The 20,884-nt window shown below is 31.7% G+C and overlaps 1 protein-coding gene across 1 annotated transcript in view; it reads right to left on the reverse strand.

Moving 5' to 3' along the window:
- The window catches only part of LOC129233900 (hypoxia up-regulated protein 1-like), a 104,115-nt gene that overhangs the window by 75,423 nt on the left and 7,808 nt on the right, over positions 1-20,884 (reverse strand). The window contains exons 2-8 of the mRNA XM_054867830.1: positions 18,062-18,119; positions 15,776-15,840; positions 14,988-15,019; positions 14,836-14,914; positions 12,341-12,572; positions 11,006-11,134; positions 1,451-1,622 (exon numbers count right to left, since the gene is read on the reverse strand). Coding sequence (XP_054723805.1) covers positions 1,451-1,622; positions 11,006-11,134; positions 12,341-12,572; positions 14,836-14,914; positions 14,988-15,019; positions 15,776-15,840; positions 18,062-18,119 — 767 coding nt within the window. The remainder of the gene's footprint in view (positions 1-1,450; positions 1,623-11,005; positions 11,135-12,340; positions 12,573-14,835; positions 14,915-14,987; positions 15,020-15,775; positions 15,841-18,061; positions 18,120-20,884) is intronic.

Here is a 20,884-nt window from a genome sequence, read left to right on the forward strand (position 1 = left end):
CCCCGCCCTAAAATTATTTTCTGATTTCGCCACTGCCTTGTTATTACGGAAATAGCCACCCCCCCCCCCCCCTCCTCAGATCCCTGTTATTGTTGCACCCCCAAATGTTTCGGCCTAAATCCGCCTATGCTTCACAAGAGGAAGTTGTGGATAGTAAAACAGAAAGAATTTTTAAATACACTGTATGTTAGAAAAAAATCAAAGAATTTGAAAGCATTGTCACCTTTTATGGTTTGTTCATCTAAAGTTTTAGGTACAAAAAAAAACTTTCCAGAAAGAATATCTGATTGAGGGTGTCATATTCATTTTTTCAAGGGGTGCATTACTAATATCTCCCTCAACAAATTATTGGATCAAAAGCAAAATCTGGGGACCACCTTTTGTAACTAGTCATTACTTGGTTTATCAAAGTGACTTCTAGCTCAGAAATAAGGAAATACAAGTTGAAATAGACCCCATAGGGATATTTCCGTTTCTTTTTTCAGACCATTTCCATCTCTTCTTCCATATATTTCAATGGTAGAGATATATTTGATCAGTGGCGCAGCCACGGGAGGGGTTTTGGGGTTAAAACCCCTCCCAGAACACAAGCACATTCATTTCCTCCGTTAAAATCAAGGGAAAAAAGCAGAGTATTTGAGTTTTTCCAAGCAGAATACTCGTATGTTTCAACAAAATATCTTACTGCTTTTAATGTTCGGGAAGGCAGTCAGAAATTATTTTTCAATTCTTAAATATAAAAGTTGTATTTCATGATGACGTCGCCACTGGTATAAGAAAGCTAAAATGGTGTCAATAAAACTCTACAGAGTATCATGGTCCCTCGGCACTTCCATCATTGCACAAATCCTTTTTGGGGACATCTAAAGAGAGGAAGCTTACCGCACCGGTTTTACTAAGGCTCTTAACCAATTCTCATCGAAAGATCGAAACCGTTATTAGCTAGCATCTGACAGTCATAATGACATGAATGTACTTGAGGAGGCGGATTTAAATGATCTCGCGCAAAACACTCAGAAAATAAATGTAAGATTAAAGTAAAACTAATAATAAATATTCTGCCCTTTTTCCCACTTTCTTCGTTTCATAGTGTTATTAATACGAATTATTAATTATTTTTAAGCAGTTATTTTCAATGAATAATTAATAATCTGTAGAAATTCTTTGATATTGAATAATTACGCTTTGTAAATGACTTGAAAAGGAAGCAACAATTTTCGATTTTGAAAACCCCTCCCAGAAAAATTTTCTGGCTGCGCCACTGTATTTGATATATATGTTTGCTTTAAAACAAATAATGAAAGATTAGAGCATGATGTGCTTCAAAAACAATTAAAATATAAGACATTTTGTTAACCATTAGGTGAATTATTTTCTAGAAAAATGAACACTCAACTCGAAAACTAGTGATATTACAAGGGTTAAAAAAAGAAAGAAAGAAGTATCTTACCCTACGCCTTTTATTGTTACTTGGGGGCTGATTTCACCAGTCTCCTTGGATTTCACAAGCTGATAGGTAGCGATAGTAGCAACAGTACTTCCAGCACCCATATCATAGAACATGATATTTGTAGGAGTTTCATTAAAATCTCTCCTTCTGAACACACCATAATTCAAAGCAACTACAAAATAAAATTAGACTTAAAACACAAATTAAGATAGAGTTAAGCAATTACATGATCTATATATATACAGGGTGATTATAATTAAAATTCCACTTTCAAAACACTATAAAAATTAAACCACTGGTCAGAATGACGTCAAACTTCAACGGAATATTATCGAGGAAGGGGGGAACTTGATGGCAGAAGAAAAATAACTAGTTGGAATTTTTAGCAATAGATGGCGCTGTAAGCATATTTAATAGTGGTCGACTACAAATGACAAATAAATAAAAAAAATTACCTAAGGTGTAAACTATACGTTAAAACACCGTACTACTCAGCTTGCACGAGGATATTGGTGTGATACTGTTAGTTAAGTAAGCCCATTTAACACGGAAAGGTCATATCACATCGGATGAGAAAAAATGGTTTTTAATTGTCCTGAAGGCCGAAAACCACATAAAAAGTATCAGTAAAAGTCAAATTAGTCTTTAATTTTCATGAGACTGGCACAAAAGATGTTCAATATAATGTACCCCGTTTTCTATGACAAATTGAAATCGAGAAACAGCTACTACGACTGTTGTTCTACGACTGATTGAAGTGCTTCTTGGGTCACGTTTAGAATATGTTGCGCAATGCATGCCTTCAGCTCAGCAAAGTTTGCAATCGGAGCACTGAACACAACAGCTTTCAGATAGCCCCATATCCAGAAGTCACACGGCTTAAGATCAGGTGATCGGGACGGCCAGGTCTTTCATTGAGACAGTCATAGTGAACTTCTCAGATGGGAAGTGAGGAAAAAAACTTGTATTTGGCGTTTCTATAACAACTTCAATGAGTCGGGCGCATGACAGGTGTTTTGATTTACATATTCAGACACTTATGGCGCCATCTATTGCTAAAAACTCCAACTATTTATTTTTCTTTTGTCATACGTTTTCCCCCTTCTTCGATAATATTCCGTTGAAATTTGAGGTCATTCTGACCAGTGGTTTTATTTTAACAGCGTTTTGAAAGTGGAACTTTAATTATAATCACCCTGTATATTACAGGTTTCTCATGAATAAAAAGTTTTTTGCGCTTTAAATTTTTGTTTTATTAAATTAAGCAAGTGCTGAACATTATTTTATCCTCATTATATTGGGGACTGGGACCACTATAATGAAAAAGTTCTAAAATCTGTTGGACAAAAAAAAGCAATTTTTCATTAAAGGGGCACTTGGCAATCTGCAAATTAGTCACCAGGAGAATACAAAAACTAATTCAATAATCCAGGGTATAAAAATCATACTGAGTAAGGAAATAATAGAGCAGATTTAGTGTTATCATTTTGTGTGATATGGTATATGACGATTTCATTTGGTATCAGAATTAAAGTTTACGGAAACGCATTAGAGAAAAAAATCTAAATCATGACAAGACATTTTTCCGAATTCAACACTAGTAGCAACTTTTGAAGATTATTGCTCATTTCAAAGTGAGCTTTTGGAATTAATCTTACAAAAGAGCTTAAAGGCTGTCCATAAATGATGTCAAACTCTTTCCAGTCTTTTTGAACCCCCCCCCCCTCCCCTGACACAAAGTGTCACCTCACCACATCAATTCCTACCACACTCCTGGCCAGATGTCACATTACTTTTCTTAAACATAGTAATAAAGGAAAATGTGAAATGTCACACCTCTTGTTACGCCCCCCCCCCCCCTCAAGCGTGACATCATTTGTAGACATCACTTTAAAAATTACATTACATATTTATGATTGCACAATTCCATTAAAACTGAAAAAACAAAAGCAAGTGATTTATTTAATACAAGGCTCAACACATTTTAGCCATAGAAAAGGGTAAAAGAAGACCACTTTCAATCAAAAAGGGGACTAAAGAGGACCAGGACTTTGGGAGGACCATTCATAGTTAAACCCACGAAAGCACCAAAAGGCCAATTAGCTGCCTGCTGCTAAATCCGTGAAGATAATCCATTAATCAACCACAATAATGATTTTTAATAATACAATTCATTATCACCTTCTGTACAACTGAACTTTTTATCCATTGAATTTTATTACTTACAAACATTTGGATAAAGGGGGGAGAGGGATGACAAGCAAACATGTAACTAACGATCTTACAGAGTAATTTTAACTGAAAAATGAATTTTATATCAATTAACAGGTACTAATTACCAGGTGGCTGATTATAATTATGTTAATTAGTACCCTCCCCCCCCCACAAAAGCCCTTGTTTTTAACACATATCTCCAACCCTAATATGGTAGTTTATATACATATGAGAGTTTATGGCCAAACACCCAACCCAGGAGGTAATTTCTGGCTATGCTTCTGGCCTAAGCTCAAAAATATTAGAGGTTTGAAAATCATTTATTAGTATGCTGAGTATCAAAATCATTTCTTCATGTGTATATATTAGTTGTTCTGCACTGCCACCAAGGTGTTATAATTGTCTTCAAGTATATATAAAAACTACTAAGACAACATTTTATTGAAATCTCCTCATCCAAAAATATGCAACTACTGCTTATAAATAAATACACTGAAAGTAAATTTGAGCCCTATTTATTCAATAACTTAATGTAATCAATTAATGTGCAAGTTCAGATTCATAGGGCTATATTTTCAAATTGAAAACACTCATTATGAGTATTTTCAATAACAAATAAGGATACAAAGAAATACAAAATCATTTAGTTTTCAGTTTCTAAAAAAAAACTAAACAATATAATCTGCGGTAGCACATGTCAAAATAGCTTCCAGTTTCCAAAAATATTAAAATAATTCCAAGATGCAAAGGGATTGAAATCTAGAACAAGAGAATCAAATTTTCAAGTAGTACACTGTTGGCATGTTTTCCGAAAATAAATTTATTATTTACTAAAATTAAACTTAAAGTACGCTATTCTAAGATTGCCTTTGTAAAAATAACATTCGATTGCCCAAAATATTAAAATATTTACAAGGTGCAAAAAGATTGAAATCTCAAACACAAAAAGTAATTTTTCGCGAAGTCCAAGTACGTGCAATAATGCCACAGTTCCAAAAATAAGAAAGTTTATTATCGATAAAAATTAAACAAAATGAGCTGATGTGTGCATCACATGACTTCCATTTACTCCAATTTCATCTCATTTCCCCATTACTGGCCATTTTAATGTGATTCAATAGTTTACTCTCTAAATATCACCAAAAGTGGCCAAATTGAAACAGATTTTAAAAAAAAAAAAATTGCCAAATTTGTAGCCAAGTTGGCCACAAAACGTGGCGATAAGTCCCCAAGTGTCTGCCAAATTATTACACCACTTGAGTTTACATCGGAATTAACAATGATTTACTCCCAAAAGGGGGCAAAAGACCCCTTTAGAAACACCCGAATGCAACCAAAAGGGGAGGTGCACAACCAGACCCCACTAGGAGTCTACGTACAAAATTTTAACTTTCTAGGACTTACCGCTCTTGAGTTATGCGACATACATACGCACATACATACATACGTCACGAGAAAATTCGTTGTAATTAACTCGGGAATCGTCATTATAGATATTTCACATGTCTATACATTCTTAGGCACTTATCCACATGTGGTCGAATAAAAAAAAACTCAATATTTATTCGGGGGTGAGTAAAATGGAAATTAAGGTCGATTTGAGGGAAAAAAATTTCGCGAATACAATACTTCCTTTTTTGTAAAAGGAAGTAAATAAAAAAGCTAATCTATGGTGGCGTATGTTGAAATAACTTCCGATTTCCAAAAGTATCAAATTATTCACAAGATGCAAAAAGACTGAAGTCTCAAACACGACGAGCAATTTTCCGCTAAGTCCAATTATGTGCAATAATGCCACAAATCCAAAAATAAGTTTATCTATTAAAATTAAACATAAAACAAGCAAATCTAAGGTGGCGTTTGTCAAAATAACTTTCGACTGTCAAAAAGTAGCAAAATATTTACAAGATGCAAAGTGATTGAAATTTCAAACCCGACAAGCAATTTTTGACGGGGTTCGATAAGTTTGTTTGCTGCTGTGGTTCCGAAAAAAAAAGTACTTTATTATGTCTTAAAGTTGAACATAAAATAAGCTAATCGAAGGTAATGTATGTTAAAAATAACTTGTCGAAAATATCAAAATAATAACAAGATGCAAAAAGATAGAACTTGCAAACACAGCAAGCTAGGTTTCGCAATGCTGCATATTGAACACTTCAGAAAATTTCACTGATGAAATGTTCTTGAAACATACTTAAGCTCAATTCAATGATTTTCTACCGATTTCAAGCACTAAAAAAACTTTTTAGAGCTAGATTTCTTTCAAGCACTTAAAAATGATTTCTTTTTTCAAGCACTTTTCAAGAGTGTACGAGCGTACGAAGACGTCATAACTCCTTCCCCAAACCTTTCCATTTGCTCGATTTCCATGCTGTAACGATTGAAGGAGGCATAGTGACGCCAATCTGAAGCGAAATAATACGGGGAAAGTCAGGTTAAATAAAAACAAGCGCCCGCGGCTGCGTATTTGGGTGTAACCAACCTCAGCACACACTATCTTTTAATGTAATGAAAACTTTTATCTGATTTTTAAGTAAAAACAATGTAAAAGCAGACTAAACGGATCAAAAGGTCATTCCATGTCAAGTGATCCAAAGTTTTTTTCCCTCATTTTTTTGTATTTCTTTGAAATTTGGCTCATCAATTGTACCCCTTGAGTTAATCAAAAGTCTAAATTTTCAGATTTTTATCTCTTATTTTTTTATTTATGAGACTTTTTCGAAAAACCGTCTTTTTTTCCATAGATGCTTGAACATAAAATGGACGATAACTCAGCACCAAATATAGATAGATTTGGTAAAAAGCCTTTTAAAGTACATTAGTTGCTGTTCAATAGGATATGCAACATGACTAACTTCAGAAAAAATTTTATTTTTAAAAAATGAAATTTAAATTTTAAATTTAAATCTCAGAAAACATATAATGAATTTTTAAAAAAAATTCAAAATTTGTGTGTATTTTATGTGTGTATTATCTTTTTTTGTGCAAAGTTTCAAGTTGGGATCTCAATGGGATCATATTTTCATGAGTTTTTAAATAAAATTTGACTTATGAAATATTGACATTTTTCAGATTCTAACTTTAACTAGTTAGAATATGGGGTTCTCTTACTGGGGATGGTGTAGTAAGTAGTAATTGATCATGACTATGCTGACAAGAATTTTTAGATTGGTTCGGTTTATAAATACAGAATCCTACTTCGCGGAAATTCAGTTATAATGGTAAAGTCTGGAACGAATTAACCGCGATAAACGAGAGTTGACTGTATAGTATTAATCATATGTTTGGGTGGGGGGTAATGTACTTTGTCTTGCGTTAAAAAAGAACATTTACCAACTTTTAATACATTTTCTATTCATTTTGTTTTATTTTATTCATTTATTTTTTACATTTTAAAAAGTTTTGGAAAAAATAAAATAAAAGTGAGTGTGGGGGGAGGGGGGGGGGCTTTTCTTTCTTTAAAGAAGAACATTTACCAATCTTTAATAAGTTTACTATTCATTTTGTTTCTACTTATTTATTTGTATACTTTATTATAAAAACAGTTTTGAAAAAAAAAAAAAGATCAAAAGTGGTGGTGCGGAGGGGGGCTTATTAATCTACAAATTCATGTCTGCTCATTTCAAGCATAGTCATGATCAATTACTACTTACTGGACCAGGGCTGTCCAACTGCAAAGAGCCCACGGGCTAGAATTCTGGTCACTGATTACCTGGCGGGCCGCAATTTGAAAAGTTGAACAATAACCTCTTACAGTGGCTCCCAAAAGTGTTCGTACACCTACGATTTTCAATGAAATAGGCCATTATCCATTGGTTAGAATTAATATTTCGGAATAGGTATTTTATTATAAGATCTATGATCTATATTTAACAAAACTACATGAAAATTTTTAAGAAAACATTAAAACATAATTTTTAAAAAATCAAAAACCAAAAATTGCCGGAAATTTTATCTCACAAAAGTCTTCGTACACTTTGAAAAAATGTCAAAAAATTAGTAAATAATCTAATTTTTTACAAAGTTATTACTTAGTAGAACATCATACAGTATCAACAAGAGCTTTTAAACGTCTGGGAATAGATTTCATTGTTTCTTCTTTCTTTTTTGCGTAATTTCTGAGTAAGTGTTCAACCCCAGTTTGAGTCTTACTGTTTCTAGCTCTATTTTCGTTTCAAAGCTGTATTTTCGTAATCTAGCCCCCAGATATCTCTAAATATGTTACATTAAGTTCAAATCTGGAGATTGAGGGGGTATTTCTAAGCTTAAGGACAATTTTTGAGGCACCAAACGCGAACTTGTGCTTCTTATCGTTATCGCGATAAAAAACAAAGTTGTTTCCGATTACCAAATTTTGGGCTAATAGTTTAAAATTGCTTTTTAAAATATTTAAATGAACAGCATGATTCATTATTTAATCAAAAAATTCCAAATTTCCAAGTCCTGATGCTGTAATGCACCCTCACACTAAAACACTTTCACCATCCTGATTAACTGATCCAACTAAGTTCTTCAGATTAAATTCCTCATTTTTTCTTTCATTTACAATTATACAACAATTTAACCCAAAATGTTAAATTTATTTTCATCTATAAGTAAGACGTTGTTCCAAAACGTTTTGAGCTTATTTATCATTGATTTTGCGACGGAAAGTGTAAGCTTACTGTTATTCGCAGGAACAAAAAAATTTCTGCAGGAAGAGGTCCCATTTAATCCAGTTAATCAGACAACTTGGCGAACAATTTTAGGTGAAAATTAAACGTAAAATGTTTCATTCAATTCTGCAGAAATTTTTTCAGCACTCAAATGTGTATTTTTCATAATTTTTTTAACTGTAAACCTCCAATCACGCATTGTTAACTTTGCCAGTTGACCTTTTCTTACCGTGTTTTCGATCCTATTCTTGTCTTTAAAGCATTTTATCAAGCACTTCACTATAGAATGGTATAAATTACCTAATTTAGAGACATTTCAAACCAATTTACCGCTACTGTGAGTAAACAATTCAAATTTCGAATGGTGTTTGTGGTGTTTTCCAAATACCAGTCATTTTAAAGTAATAAGCACAATATTAAGGAATAAATAAACAAAAAATTAAAGCCAAATGACTTTTAAGGGTCAACACAATGCAAAAATAATAAAAAAATGACATATGATAGTTTTAATCATGAATTTATTCGAAAAAATTTGAGTGTACGACGACTTTTGTGGCGTATTATTTCTCCGTCTCTTCATTTTTCAACAAATTTCAAAAATAAAATCTGGCAATATTTTGAAAAAAACTACTGAGTTTTATTCAGAATGGCATAAGAATGGTGTGAAAAAAAATTGGACTTCATATTCAAATTCAGTTTTGCGTTATTTTGGTTTTACTACAAAATTTCAAGGTGTACGAACACTTTTGGGAGCCACTGTATATCTTATACAATAAGAATTAAGAGTTGAAAATTATAAAACAATGAAACACAAGGATTATAAAACAATTTGCTTACATTTTAACGGGAAAACCGAGGCCTATCCACCTTCTTTAGAAGGGCAGGAATGTCAACATCGATGTTTTACTTCATATCCAATAAAGGCTGTAGAGTCAGTGAGGGGGGGGGGTCTTTATTTTTAACCAATTGCAGGCAGGTTTTGCTTATTTGAAATGTTTCTCTCTTCCCTCCCTGTCTCCCTCCGCCAACATGAGATAACACTATTTCTAGGAATTCGTTTGAACACCAGCGTGCAGGGTAGGACTGCTTGACCTTGACCTGTAGATGTCCTGTACCGTTTTATCCCAATACAATGAAAGGTGTAAAAGGGCAATCAGGAGGAAATTTCGGGGACTCCGGCTTGACCAAGAATGGTAGTCTCGGATGCTTCTTGATACCATAAAATGTTGAAAAAAGAAATATGCTAAATAAGAAGTTGACGGGCCGCACAAAATGTGTTGGCGGGCCCCATGCGGCCCGCCATTTGGACAGCCCTGTACTAGACCATCCCAAGTAAGAGAACCCCATATTTAACTACTTAGAATCTGAAAAATGTCATTATTTCATAAGTCAAATTGTATTTAAAAATTCATAAATATGATCCCATTGAGATCCCAACTTGAAACTTAGCACAAATGAAGATAAAATACACACAAATTTTTGAGAATGAAATTTTTTTTTTGAAATTAAGTCATGTTGCATATCCTATTAAACAATTACTAATATACTTTAAAATGCTTTTTACCAAATCTTTCTATCTATATTTAATGCTGAGTTATCGTCCATTTTATGTTCAACCATCCATGAAAAAAAGAGTTTTTCTCAAAATCAAAGTCTCATAAATAAAAAAATAAAAAGATAAAAACCTAAAAATGAGGACTTTTGATAACTTCAAAGAATACAATCAATGAGCCAAATTTCAAAGAAATACAAAAACGTGAGGGAAAATTTTTTTCAAATTTTGGATCACTTGACATGGAATGATCCCAAAGTGTTAAAAAGTGGTCGAAAGCGGACTTTACCCTCAAAAACGGACTTTGGCGGGAAAAGCGGACCATTTGGGAGCCCTGTTTAATAGGGAAGAAATTTGAATTCATTTTGTTTTGCATGGATTATTTTGTCATGTTGATTAAAAATCCTGCAGATTAGGGAAAAAAATCAAGTTAAGTCTTCATTAAAATAGTGTTCTGCTAATTGAAAATTTCATTTAAATCATGCACAAATTTTAGCTAAGAATTTTGAACTTCAATACAAAGAACAAGTTTCATGCTGAAGTGCTTTATGATCTTTCTAATGGCACCAACTTTGAAATGATACAGTACTGATAGAAAGAGCAGTTTTATGGTTCTAAAACTAAAATTACAGTACGGAACTTAATGTTAAAAATTTTTTTAAAAAAACCTATGCCCCTCACCACATGCTTAATTTAATGATGACTCGACGTAAACTGAATTTGCATAAGAAACCTATACACATACAATTTTATTTAGAGATCAACTATGCCATATAAATCACTCCACTCAGCATTGCAAAATATTTTCCTATTAACAGATTTTATACTTAAAGCTAGCATGCAGAATTAATCTTGCTGAAAATTCCCATCTTTCGCCATAATAAAAGTTAAACTTAGTTCCTCCAGCAAAACAATCTAAATAATTCAATACAGAACTTCAACTTCATACTTATATTTTTGACTTTTGTAAACAAATAAAAATGCATTTACTTGGTAGGAAAATTGTTTTTAATATTACAAAAGTATAATTATTTTTAAAACATAGTTCAATAAGAAATATGTCAAACCAAAGGTAAATAGAAGTTAATTTCCAAATTAAAAATATTGCCAACAATCAAGCAAATAGTTTCTCACCAGCTGTATTACTATTAATCAATTGTAGTACATTTAAGCCAGAAAGCTGAGCAGCATGAAGTAATGCTCTTCTTTCAGCTTGGTTGAAAAATGGTGGTACAGTTATCACAGCATCTTTGATTGGTTGACCTAAAAGTTAAAATGAAAGAATGAGTTTCTCATTATAAATTCTAATTATATAAGTAGGGATCCATTGAAAGTGAAAGTAAAAAACTTTAAAGCAAATTTTGATATAATAGACCATAAAGTACTATACAAGGTACTTACACTAATAAATTAAAGTCAAAATTTCAAAGTTTACTGAAATGTTTTCCAAGTTTACTTCATGTTAGCCAGCTTAACAGCTTGAAATTGCAGAAATCATACGGAAAATTATCTTGTGTCAATCATTAACTGGGACCTTATTACTTTTAGTTGACAGATCTGAGCCAACTATGCCATTTGTTATTTAGATTATAGCAATTTTTAAACGGATATAAGTATGAACATTGATTAATTGTAATGAAGAATCAGATAAAATAGTTCATTCGCGAAACAAACTATGCAAATTTGAGTTATACCATGCAAAAAATCACATCTTTAGCTTTAAGATTTGAGTACATTAATGCATATTTTTATTCTTTTTAAAGAAGTTTGAATTTGAGTTGAAAGAAAAAAATTGCTTCAGGCAGAATCAAGCCTGCTTTTTACAATAAGAAGAAAAATATAGTGTAATTTTATAAAACAAATAGTTTCACATTTTAATCTTCCATCAACATCGATACAGAAAGTTCACTTACACAAGAATCAAGTTTTTCTACATCAAGAGGCCATTCACTCTTAAAAATTATTATACAGGGTGATTTAGAATGACAGATGCTAGATATTTTAAATTGCTATATTTCCTGCACTGCACTTTGTGTGTGTGTGTGTACTTGAAGTTTGAGCTATACTCAGAGCTTAATTTCAACCCAAAGTGTAGAAGCTCACAATCCCTACAAATTTTTACACATAAATAGCAGAAAATCAGCCTAAATTTTTAAACTTCACATGAAATTGTAAAAAAGGGTGGGAGCTCAGCTCCCGCGAACTCCTACGCAAAATAAGTCTCTAGTACATTTGAAAGAGGATGTTGTAAAGATTTAGATACTACCACTAGTGTGCTCTAGCAAGTGCATTGCAAGTTCAACAAATTTAATGTCATGCACATTAATTGTTGCACAAACATGTCAACAAAAATTTCATTTTTATAACGCATGTCTTCCTTGGTGTTGTGATTTCTTTCCCTATCAGCGCTTATATTACTTTTATCAATACAAAAACAATTTCTCATTTTAAAAAAAGTGTAACACAAACCTGCAGCTTTCTCAGCAAAGTGCTGGGCTTGTTTTAAAATCATTGCAATCAGTTCTTCCACAGAAAACTCCATTCCATCGGGATGTTTGAAGACTAATGAATTTCCATCCGCACTAGGACTGATATCGTAATACGGAAAACGTTTTCTATATAACGTTACTAATGGATTATCTATTTTCTTTCCAATAACATCCAGTAAATACATGAAAGCCTTTTCCGGAAATCGGACACCCTAAAATAAATTTCATTTATGTTAGTTCTCGCTGTTTAACTACAACAAAAATATTTTTTTAAAAGAAATTTGGTATTCTGACTGATTTTATTTTGTAAAGAATATAATCAATGCAGATAAAGATGAAATCATGTACTAGTTAAAAGTTTAAATTCAACTGCAAATGAGCAATTCCTGTTCATTTAGTAAAGCTCAAATTTAAGCAAAATGTATAAAATGTCAATTTACATTCTAAAATAGTGTAATTTTCAGTTTATATTTTGTACCGTCTTTTCCAGCACATAATACACGGATTATCTGTTAAAGAAGTGCAAAATTAATGAGGTGCGGATTATACGCTGCTGCGGATTCTCAGTGCTTTTTTTCCCCTTCAACATCAGCTCATTGAACCTCAATATTTACAGCAGGTTTCGCCAATAGAGACCGTTACACTGCCTGTATGTTGTTTATTTTACATAGCTTGAATGTTCTTACGCGATTCAGGCTATGTAAAATAAACATACCGTAAAGGAAGAAGTGTTCATTTGCACAAGATTAGACGTTTCGCTCTTTTCTTGACCCTTTGTCTTCAAGTAGTTAGCGTAATCTAATGACAATTTCGAGAAGAAATCATTATTTTTTAGATTTATTTTGAATATACCTTAAAAGTTATTACTTCTTCATGCTTTTCATTTAGTTTCTAAAATTATATGTTAACTTAAATTTCATTTTTTTGCATTGTATTATATGAAGATTTTTTCCTTCAAGCCGATTTTAGGACCCGCGGGTTATACGCCAGCGCAGGAAAATACAATACATTTTATGCTGTTTGTTATTAATCTTATTTTTTTACAACTACACATATAACCATTATTATTGCAATGCTTACAAATACGTGCAGTGTGCATACATTACTTTCTGAACTAAAATCAACTCTTATATGCCTTTCCAGGACTCTTTCGAGCAAAAATCAAAGATTTCGTACATATGAAATGAAATTAAGCAGAAATTTCATTACAAGTCAGAAAGATGCACTTAAAATTATTTAATTTAACAGTATTTAAACTCAAATGAATTCATTTTATGTTCAATACTGTAAAAAATCTTGGATTGTAAATGTAATAGATTTAAATACTTATGCAAAACAAAAAATATATCTGAAGGCCTTATTTATACACAAAATACATATTTTAAACAATAAAATTTATTCTAGTAAGGCACAGATAATTATTTCATTTATCAACAGATACTACACATTTTGAAGATTCAGAAAACAAATTTAAAATATATGTTATGCTTTAAAATCAGTACATTTAACTGAAAAACATTAAAGTTAGAAGTTTCACTCCTATAAATAGAGCATTGCCATTTTATGCCACTTTGGCACAAAATGTCAGAACAGGAGTTTTCTAAACTTTTTTTTTTCTTCCACCTTTGGCAAAAAATTCTCCTTCTGTGGGAGAACTTCCTGTGATCCATATTTTATTACATTAATCGTATCACATACTTGACTAACGGGAATTTTTAAAAAAAGGACTTTTTGGAAGTTTTTGCACATTATTCCAATTTTTCAGCACTTTCAAAGACTTGGGGGAACAAAAAGAAAGGATATTTAAGGTTTTTCAAATTGCATATGTAGTTGTGTAATTAAAACATTAGTCTCTTCAAAAATAAATTCTGAAAGTGCTTTGTTTCTGAATTGCAAGTGTATGCTTATGTCATATAGTGCACACATAGTGGGTGAAGCACAGGAAGTGTAAATTTGTGACAAAGGAGAGAAGAGGCTCTAAAACATTTAAAAAAAAAGTGACATCATTTATGGACATCCCCCCCCCCCCCCCCCCCCCCAGGTTTCAATCATGCCAAGATGATTAAAACCTGTTTTGAACTGGTATTAAATAAAAATTTATGCAAAAAAAGGCATGTGGGAAAAACAAAATTAGATTTCATTTTTTGCACATAATAACTCTGTACCTCAGAGCCAGACTGACGTAAGTTCAAAAATTGCAACTTTCAGTTTATTAGTGCATTGTATGTAGAAGCCTATTCTGCATCAAGCCATGTGAACAAAATTCTTTTTAAAAAAATCCTTCTCAATTTTTTACCACGGTTAAAAGAATGCCCATCCCATAACTCTGCATGCGCCAGAAAAAAGTTTTTTCTCTCTGCTGTAAAATTATCCTAATGTAACTTATGTCATTCGGGCTCTGAGGAACTATTCTATATAATCTATTGAAATGTTTTTTGAAAGATTACATTAAGCACAATAAAAATAGACTCATACAATAGTCAGTGCAGGATCACCAAACACCCTTTCTCCTTCCCTAAAAGAAACAGCAACAGGAGTTTTCCGCTGAGATTCTCTGAAATAAAGAAAATTAATTTAATGACAGAACAAAAACCCTGAATTACTTCAAATGAAAGAGCTTAACATACCTGTTCAATGCTATTTCCATGGGTACACCAGGCTAAAAAGGAAAAAAAATAAGTGTGAAGAAATATTTCTAGTTTAATAATAGGTATAAAGGTTACTCTATCTCATTTGGTATTAAATAAAAACCTGGTCTCTATGCATGGTAAGAATTAAGGGAGGCGCTGATAAGTAAATTGGCCAATTACCGATTAATCAGCAGAGTCGGTTAATAATCAAAATGATTATTTTTAACACTATCAATTTCTGTCACTTTTTTTTCTTTTATGGTTTTGGTTTTTGGGAAGTAGTTAATATTTATTTCTGAAAAAAATATGTTTCTCCTCTTTCTTAATTTTTTAAAACTAATTCCAAAATTTCATTCTATTGCGAATAAAATTACATAATTTTAACTAGACATGAAAATTCTGCAAAAAACATGCAACCTTTCACTTTGGTGGAGGGTAGAGAGATTACCTGCTGGAAAGTTAAGCGAATAGCCAACTGCAATGCTATCATGCAGTTAAATTTTTTTTATAAAATTTCAATTTAGTTTTTGAGACAGCATGAAAACAACGTCTTTGAAGGGAAAAAAAAAAGATCATCATCGAGCTGATCTTTGAATTACCCCCCCCCCCCCCCCTTCAGCATCTATAAAGACTAAGCCTTGTTTCATTTTTTGTAACCAAATCTATCACTTAAAGCAAAATCGAACAGCATGCTCTGAGATACAAAGCTCTCTCAGACTATAATCGCAATTTTGTTTAAGTGACTATTGAAAATCATGAGAACAAAGATTTACACCAATACTTACAGACACTATTGCAACTTTCATCCATTCGCTTCCAATGTCTACTGACATTACAGCTAATCCTTGAACTGTATTTAAGAGAAACAAAAATTTAACATTATAGATACGAAACAAAGAAATATCATCTTCACATTTACATAAATATTTTCATAAAATAAATGTTTCATCAAGTGCAAGAATATTCTTTTGTTATAAAATAAATAATCATTTTACCGAGAAATGTGGTCAATATTGAGAATTGTACTTGAGAAAAGCAACACATATTTTATCAACAAAAATTTTTTTTTACATTTTGTGAAGAGAGCATGACAGTAGTAAAGGAGAGTACGGGCTAAAATTCACCGAGTTTTGATTTCAATATTCGTGTTTATGCACAAAAACACATGCCATAAAATTTCAGAAAGGGGGGTTATAATAGAGATTTTTTGAAAATTAGCCAAAGTAATTGTTTTTAGTAGCATTAATTTAGAGTACAGAAAAGAAATAATAAGTAAATAAGAGTAATATTAATGAAAAGTTAGAAATTAAAACCTGTCAATTTTTTCTGGTTGTAATAAATTGCACTTGGGCGCCATTTTTTTCGAAAGAAAGGATTTTGCACCTTAAGTCGGCAAAACCTCTATAATTTATCGCTTGAAAATTCATCACGTACTGAATGTAATAAGGTTACAGTAAAAGGAGCAAAATCTTAATGTTCTTGTTTCAAAATAGTAGCAAAAATCACAATCACGACCGCAAATTCGAGACGAAAATCGTAATTTCGAAAACCGCACTTTATAAAATTCGTGAACGTAAAAACAGACAAATTTCTTACCAGATTTAATGAAATATACATTTCTGATGGTCCTAAACCGCCTAAACTCGTTCAAGTACTTTATTTCTCCCTTGAAACAGGTTATTTTTAAGCTTTGCATTACTTTTTAAACAATGAGTTTCCAAAATAGCGTCGTGTTGAAGATTGTTTATTTCTGAGATGTACCGAGTACTCAGTAACTACTCGGTACTAGGTTAATTTTCCAAGTACTCAGTACTTGGCCAAATTTTGATCAGATACTCGGCCAATGCCGAGTAGTTGTATAAAACAGAACATTGTTGAAACAGATTTTACAAATAATAAAGAAGTGCAACCATATAATATACTGCAATCATTTTCAATTCAAATTAACAAGTCAAATTTAAATTTTGAGAATAATGAAGTTTGTTATGCTTCAATGGAGTCAATCTTTATTTAAATGTCCCCAAAGTTTATAAAACTTATTTATTAAAAATGTGGCAGTGTAAAAAATATGAAATTTTTGTATTATTAAGTTTGGCAGACTAGAACTATAATATATTGATATAATTTGTGTTTATTCCAATGTGATTAATTATACCTTTCATTTATTTGTTAATTTTCAATTTTAAAAATAACTTTTTTACAAAATTTTTGACACAAACAAAATCTTAAATAATAATGCATAGTTAAATTGCAGCTAGAATTTTCTTTTAAAAACTATTATATGGACATGGAGGTCTATACTACTATTCTAATGAGCTCGAATTCATCACGTGTGTGTCTGTGGTTCTTCTTAAAACATAATTGGTACTCGGTAACTCGGCCAAAGTGATACTTAGTACGTCTCTAGCCGACCGATTGTTTTTTTTTAAATCATTGTTTTCTTTTCTTTTCTTAGCAAAGAACACCTGCACATAGAGGGGGAAAGTAAACCTCTGTAAAGGCTTTCTAAGTAAAGCAGAAAATGTTACCTTTTTTTTTTTTGGAGGGAGTGGCAAATGATGATGATCAGAAAATTTTTAGGTGAAAGGGGGAGGGGTAAATTCAGGATTATTAAATGACTTCACAAAAAGGGGGGGGGGCTGTAATCGATAGGGGGTTACTTTCGAGATTTTATGGTTAATAAAAGGATTTCTTGTTTTAAAAATGAAAAATACTTGCTTAATTTAAAACCATTATTTTAAGTATCTATGTCCCATGCTAGTTACAACAGCTGATAAAATGTCAAAAAAAAATCTAGCCTTCATACAAAAATAAGTTTGAATATTGATGTAACAACTCTTAAACCTTTCATCTTCTTTAAAATACCACTTAGATGAATATCTCAAAAACCAGATGGATACTGGGAACTAGGGAATTGTATAAGAAGTTGATAGAGCAGTTTGAAATATTCATCACAATCACAACAAGATTTACAGGTTGAGAATCCAAACTAGTGCTGTTATGGAGGAACAGCTTGAAGCACTCGCCCAAACAATAAATTCAGTTCCAGCACAAACAGAAACATAACTTACCTTTAGATATGAAAAGCAATATGCTGAACAATGTCCAAAATGTAGGCATTTTGATTGCCTAGATCAAAAAAAAAAAATTAATAATCATTAAATTAGTTCATTATAAGGATAAGTTTAAAACAAAATAAATAATATTTTAATTATAAATTAAGAATGCACAATAAAGATTGGATTACTTTACAAATGAAATATGATGAGGTAGCAAACGGGGCTCGGTGATATACTGATATATACAGTAGAAGACCATTATAACGCACACCTTGGGACCAGAGCTTTTGCGTTATACAGGTTTTGGCATTATATAGGTCATTTCACAAATTTTGAAACTAATATTCGGAATATATCTATATATTAGCAAGGGTTGTTTGGTTTAAACCGATTTGTTTTTTTAAAAAAACCATGCGGTTTTTTTTTTAAATGGTTTTTTTTTAAAAAAAAGTCCAAAAAAAATCCATTTTACAGGTTTACATTGATTTCCCCACACATATTGAAAAATGTAAAATTCCATTTATGCTAAGTTCCTAGCTAAGTTGCAGAGATAAATACTAAAATTGCTTCTTCAAAATGTATTACAAGTTTTAATCGAAAAAAAATATTAATATATTTTTTATTTCATGTATGTGCCATAAAGCAGATTTCAGTCAACTTCCATCATTATGCTTAATTTGCATGATTAGTTAAGATTTACTAAGGATTGAATCTTTTATTGTAGATGCAATCTATTATATTGCTCACTCCCGTTGCAGGGGTGTGACATTTTCGCCCATTTATTTGCAGTTTCCTGGAATTTTAACTTTTACTTGTAAGGTAATAAACAGTCTAACTTAATTGTTTGCACCTACAAATTAAGATTTGTTCTGCAGGTGAGCACAAATATTTTTTGAATCAAATTTAAAAAAAAAGTTTATACTTCACGTATATAACGTTTTTGGCAAAAAAAATTTCGTGAAATAGAATTTGCTACACATTTATTTGTTCTAAAGAGTTTGCATTTAATATTTTTTAAACTTCAATGCTGGATGCAACATGTATGCCAGTAAATAAGCTGCAATTTAAACCATGTTACACAAATTTTTTTATTTTTGATTTGGTTCTTTGTTTTAGCGATAGTCGATATCTTTTCCAAGTCTTTCCAAAATAAGAACGGAGTCTAATATAGAGCAGCACTTTTTTTTAAAAACTTTGTCAGTACAACAGCAATCGATTTTTTGACCGTTCAATCATGTACTGTTGTACATTTTGCTTTGCTTCAATATTTGCGACATTGTATATATAAAAAATTTAGCATTATGTAAAATCAGAAAGAAAAAATATGAAAATTGTTCTTTTGAAAAGATTATGCTTAAAAATATAACCTTTACCTTTATTCGATAATTATTCATATTATGTTGGTTTTATAAAGTTTTTTTTCTTGGACCTTTATTATATTTTATCTTAACCCGCATCACAACCACTTCTTGAAGTATTTCGTATCATAAAGGATCTATATTTACATGCATACTAATATGTTAATCAAGTCAAACATTTCAATCAATATTTCCCCGCAGAAAGCTATTTTAATTATTTAATTTAGTTACAAGATTTTGGTCTTATCTCTTTAATTAATCAAGAATTTAGGTATAATGTGACTATTGAATAACTGTTAATTACATGGAACCTTAATTACCTTCCGAAAATTAATTGTTTTTCTCGCAAATAGTATTTAAACCGAAAAAAACCCGGTTTAAACCAAAAAAACCAGGTTTTTTGGGTTTTTGTGAAAAAAAAAACTTTTACCAACGCTGATATTAGCATTTCAGAATGAGTTCTATCTGCAATGAGTCCTAAAGCACTAATTATACACAATTAGTCATTCACAAATAAATATGTTTCACAATCAAAAATGAATTATCCTGCACTTCTGCTAGCTCCATGGTTAGCGTAATAGCTACATTTTCAAGAGCCATCTGGTATTTTCTTAATTTTCATTTAAAAGCTCTGAATTAAGATGGAAAGATGAAAAGTTTCAAAATTGAATTTACCTAACAATATTTATGTTTACAAGGCAAATCAGAGAGTTTTTTTTCTTTTCAAAACCTATTGTTTACTTCTGAAAAGTAGTGCGGTTTATAGAGAATTGCGTTATACAGGTCGGCGTTATAAAGATATTCTACTGTATTGACATACACTAAATACTGCGGAAACAATGTTCAGATTTCAATTCATCTGACTCTTCATCAGACCAAATTTACTAGCGAACTAATTGAAATAATAGATCAACAATCCATAATCATTCATAGTTCTGTGTATGTAATGAGTGCAACTGTGTATGTACTGTGTGGGTAATTCCTATAAAGTCTTTCAGATTTCCCAGAAGTTTTATGGATTTTCATGTCTTTTTCCATTTTCCGTCTGCAAGCAAGATCTTTGGGTTTTTCATCTTATGTAAAAAAAAGAAAAAATTGCATCTCGCCAAATTTGGTGCTAATGAGACTTTTGTGGAACACAGCACTCTGTTTAAAGCCAAGGAGAATCCACTCTGTAGAAGAAAGCAGGAATTGAGTAGGTCACATAGCGGAATCCATGCAAGCGTACGTGATGTGTCGCTTGGATTGGATGAGTAAAACTGATCTGAAAAATATAATATTGGCACTTTGTAAGCTTGGAAAGCAGCTGAAGCTTCCGCTGAAGAAAACCTGCTTGCCTCATCTTTCGATATGATATTGAAACTAAGATAGCTTGGCTGGCCATTTCTGATTGCTATCCATTTGAGTTACCTTTCAATATGATCCCATCCATCTTATTGGTTCAAAATTCGATAGTATAAATGGTATAATAATGATC

Source organism: Uloborus diversus, chromosome 1 (assembly GCF_026930045.1).
Source record: "Uloborus diversus isolate 005 chromosome 1, Udiv.v.3.1, whole genome shotgun sequence".
Classification (NCBI taxonomy): domain Eukaryota; kingdom Metazoa; phylum Arthropoda; class Arachnida; order Araneae; family Uloboridae; genus Uloborus; species Uloborus diversus.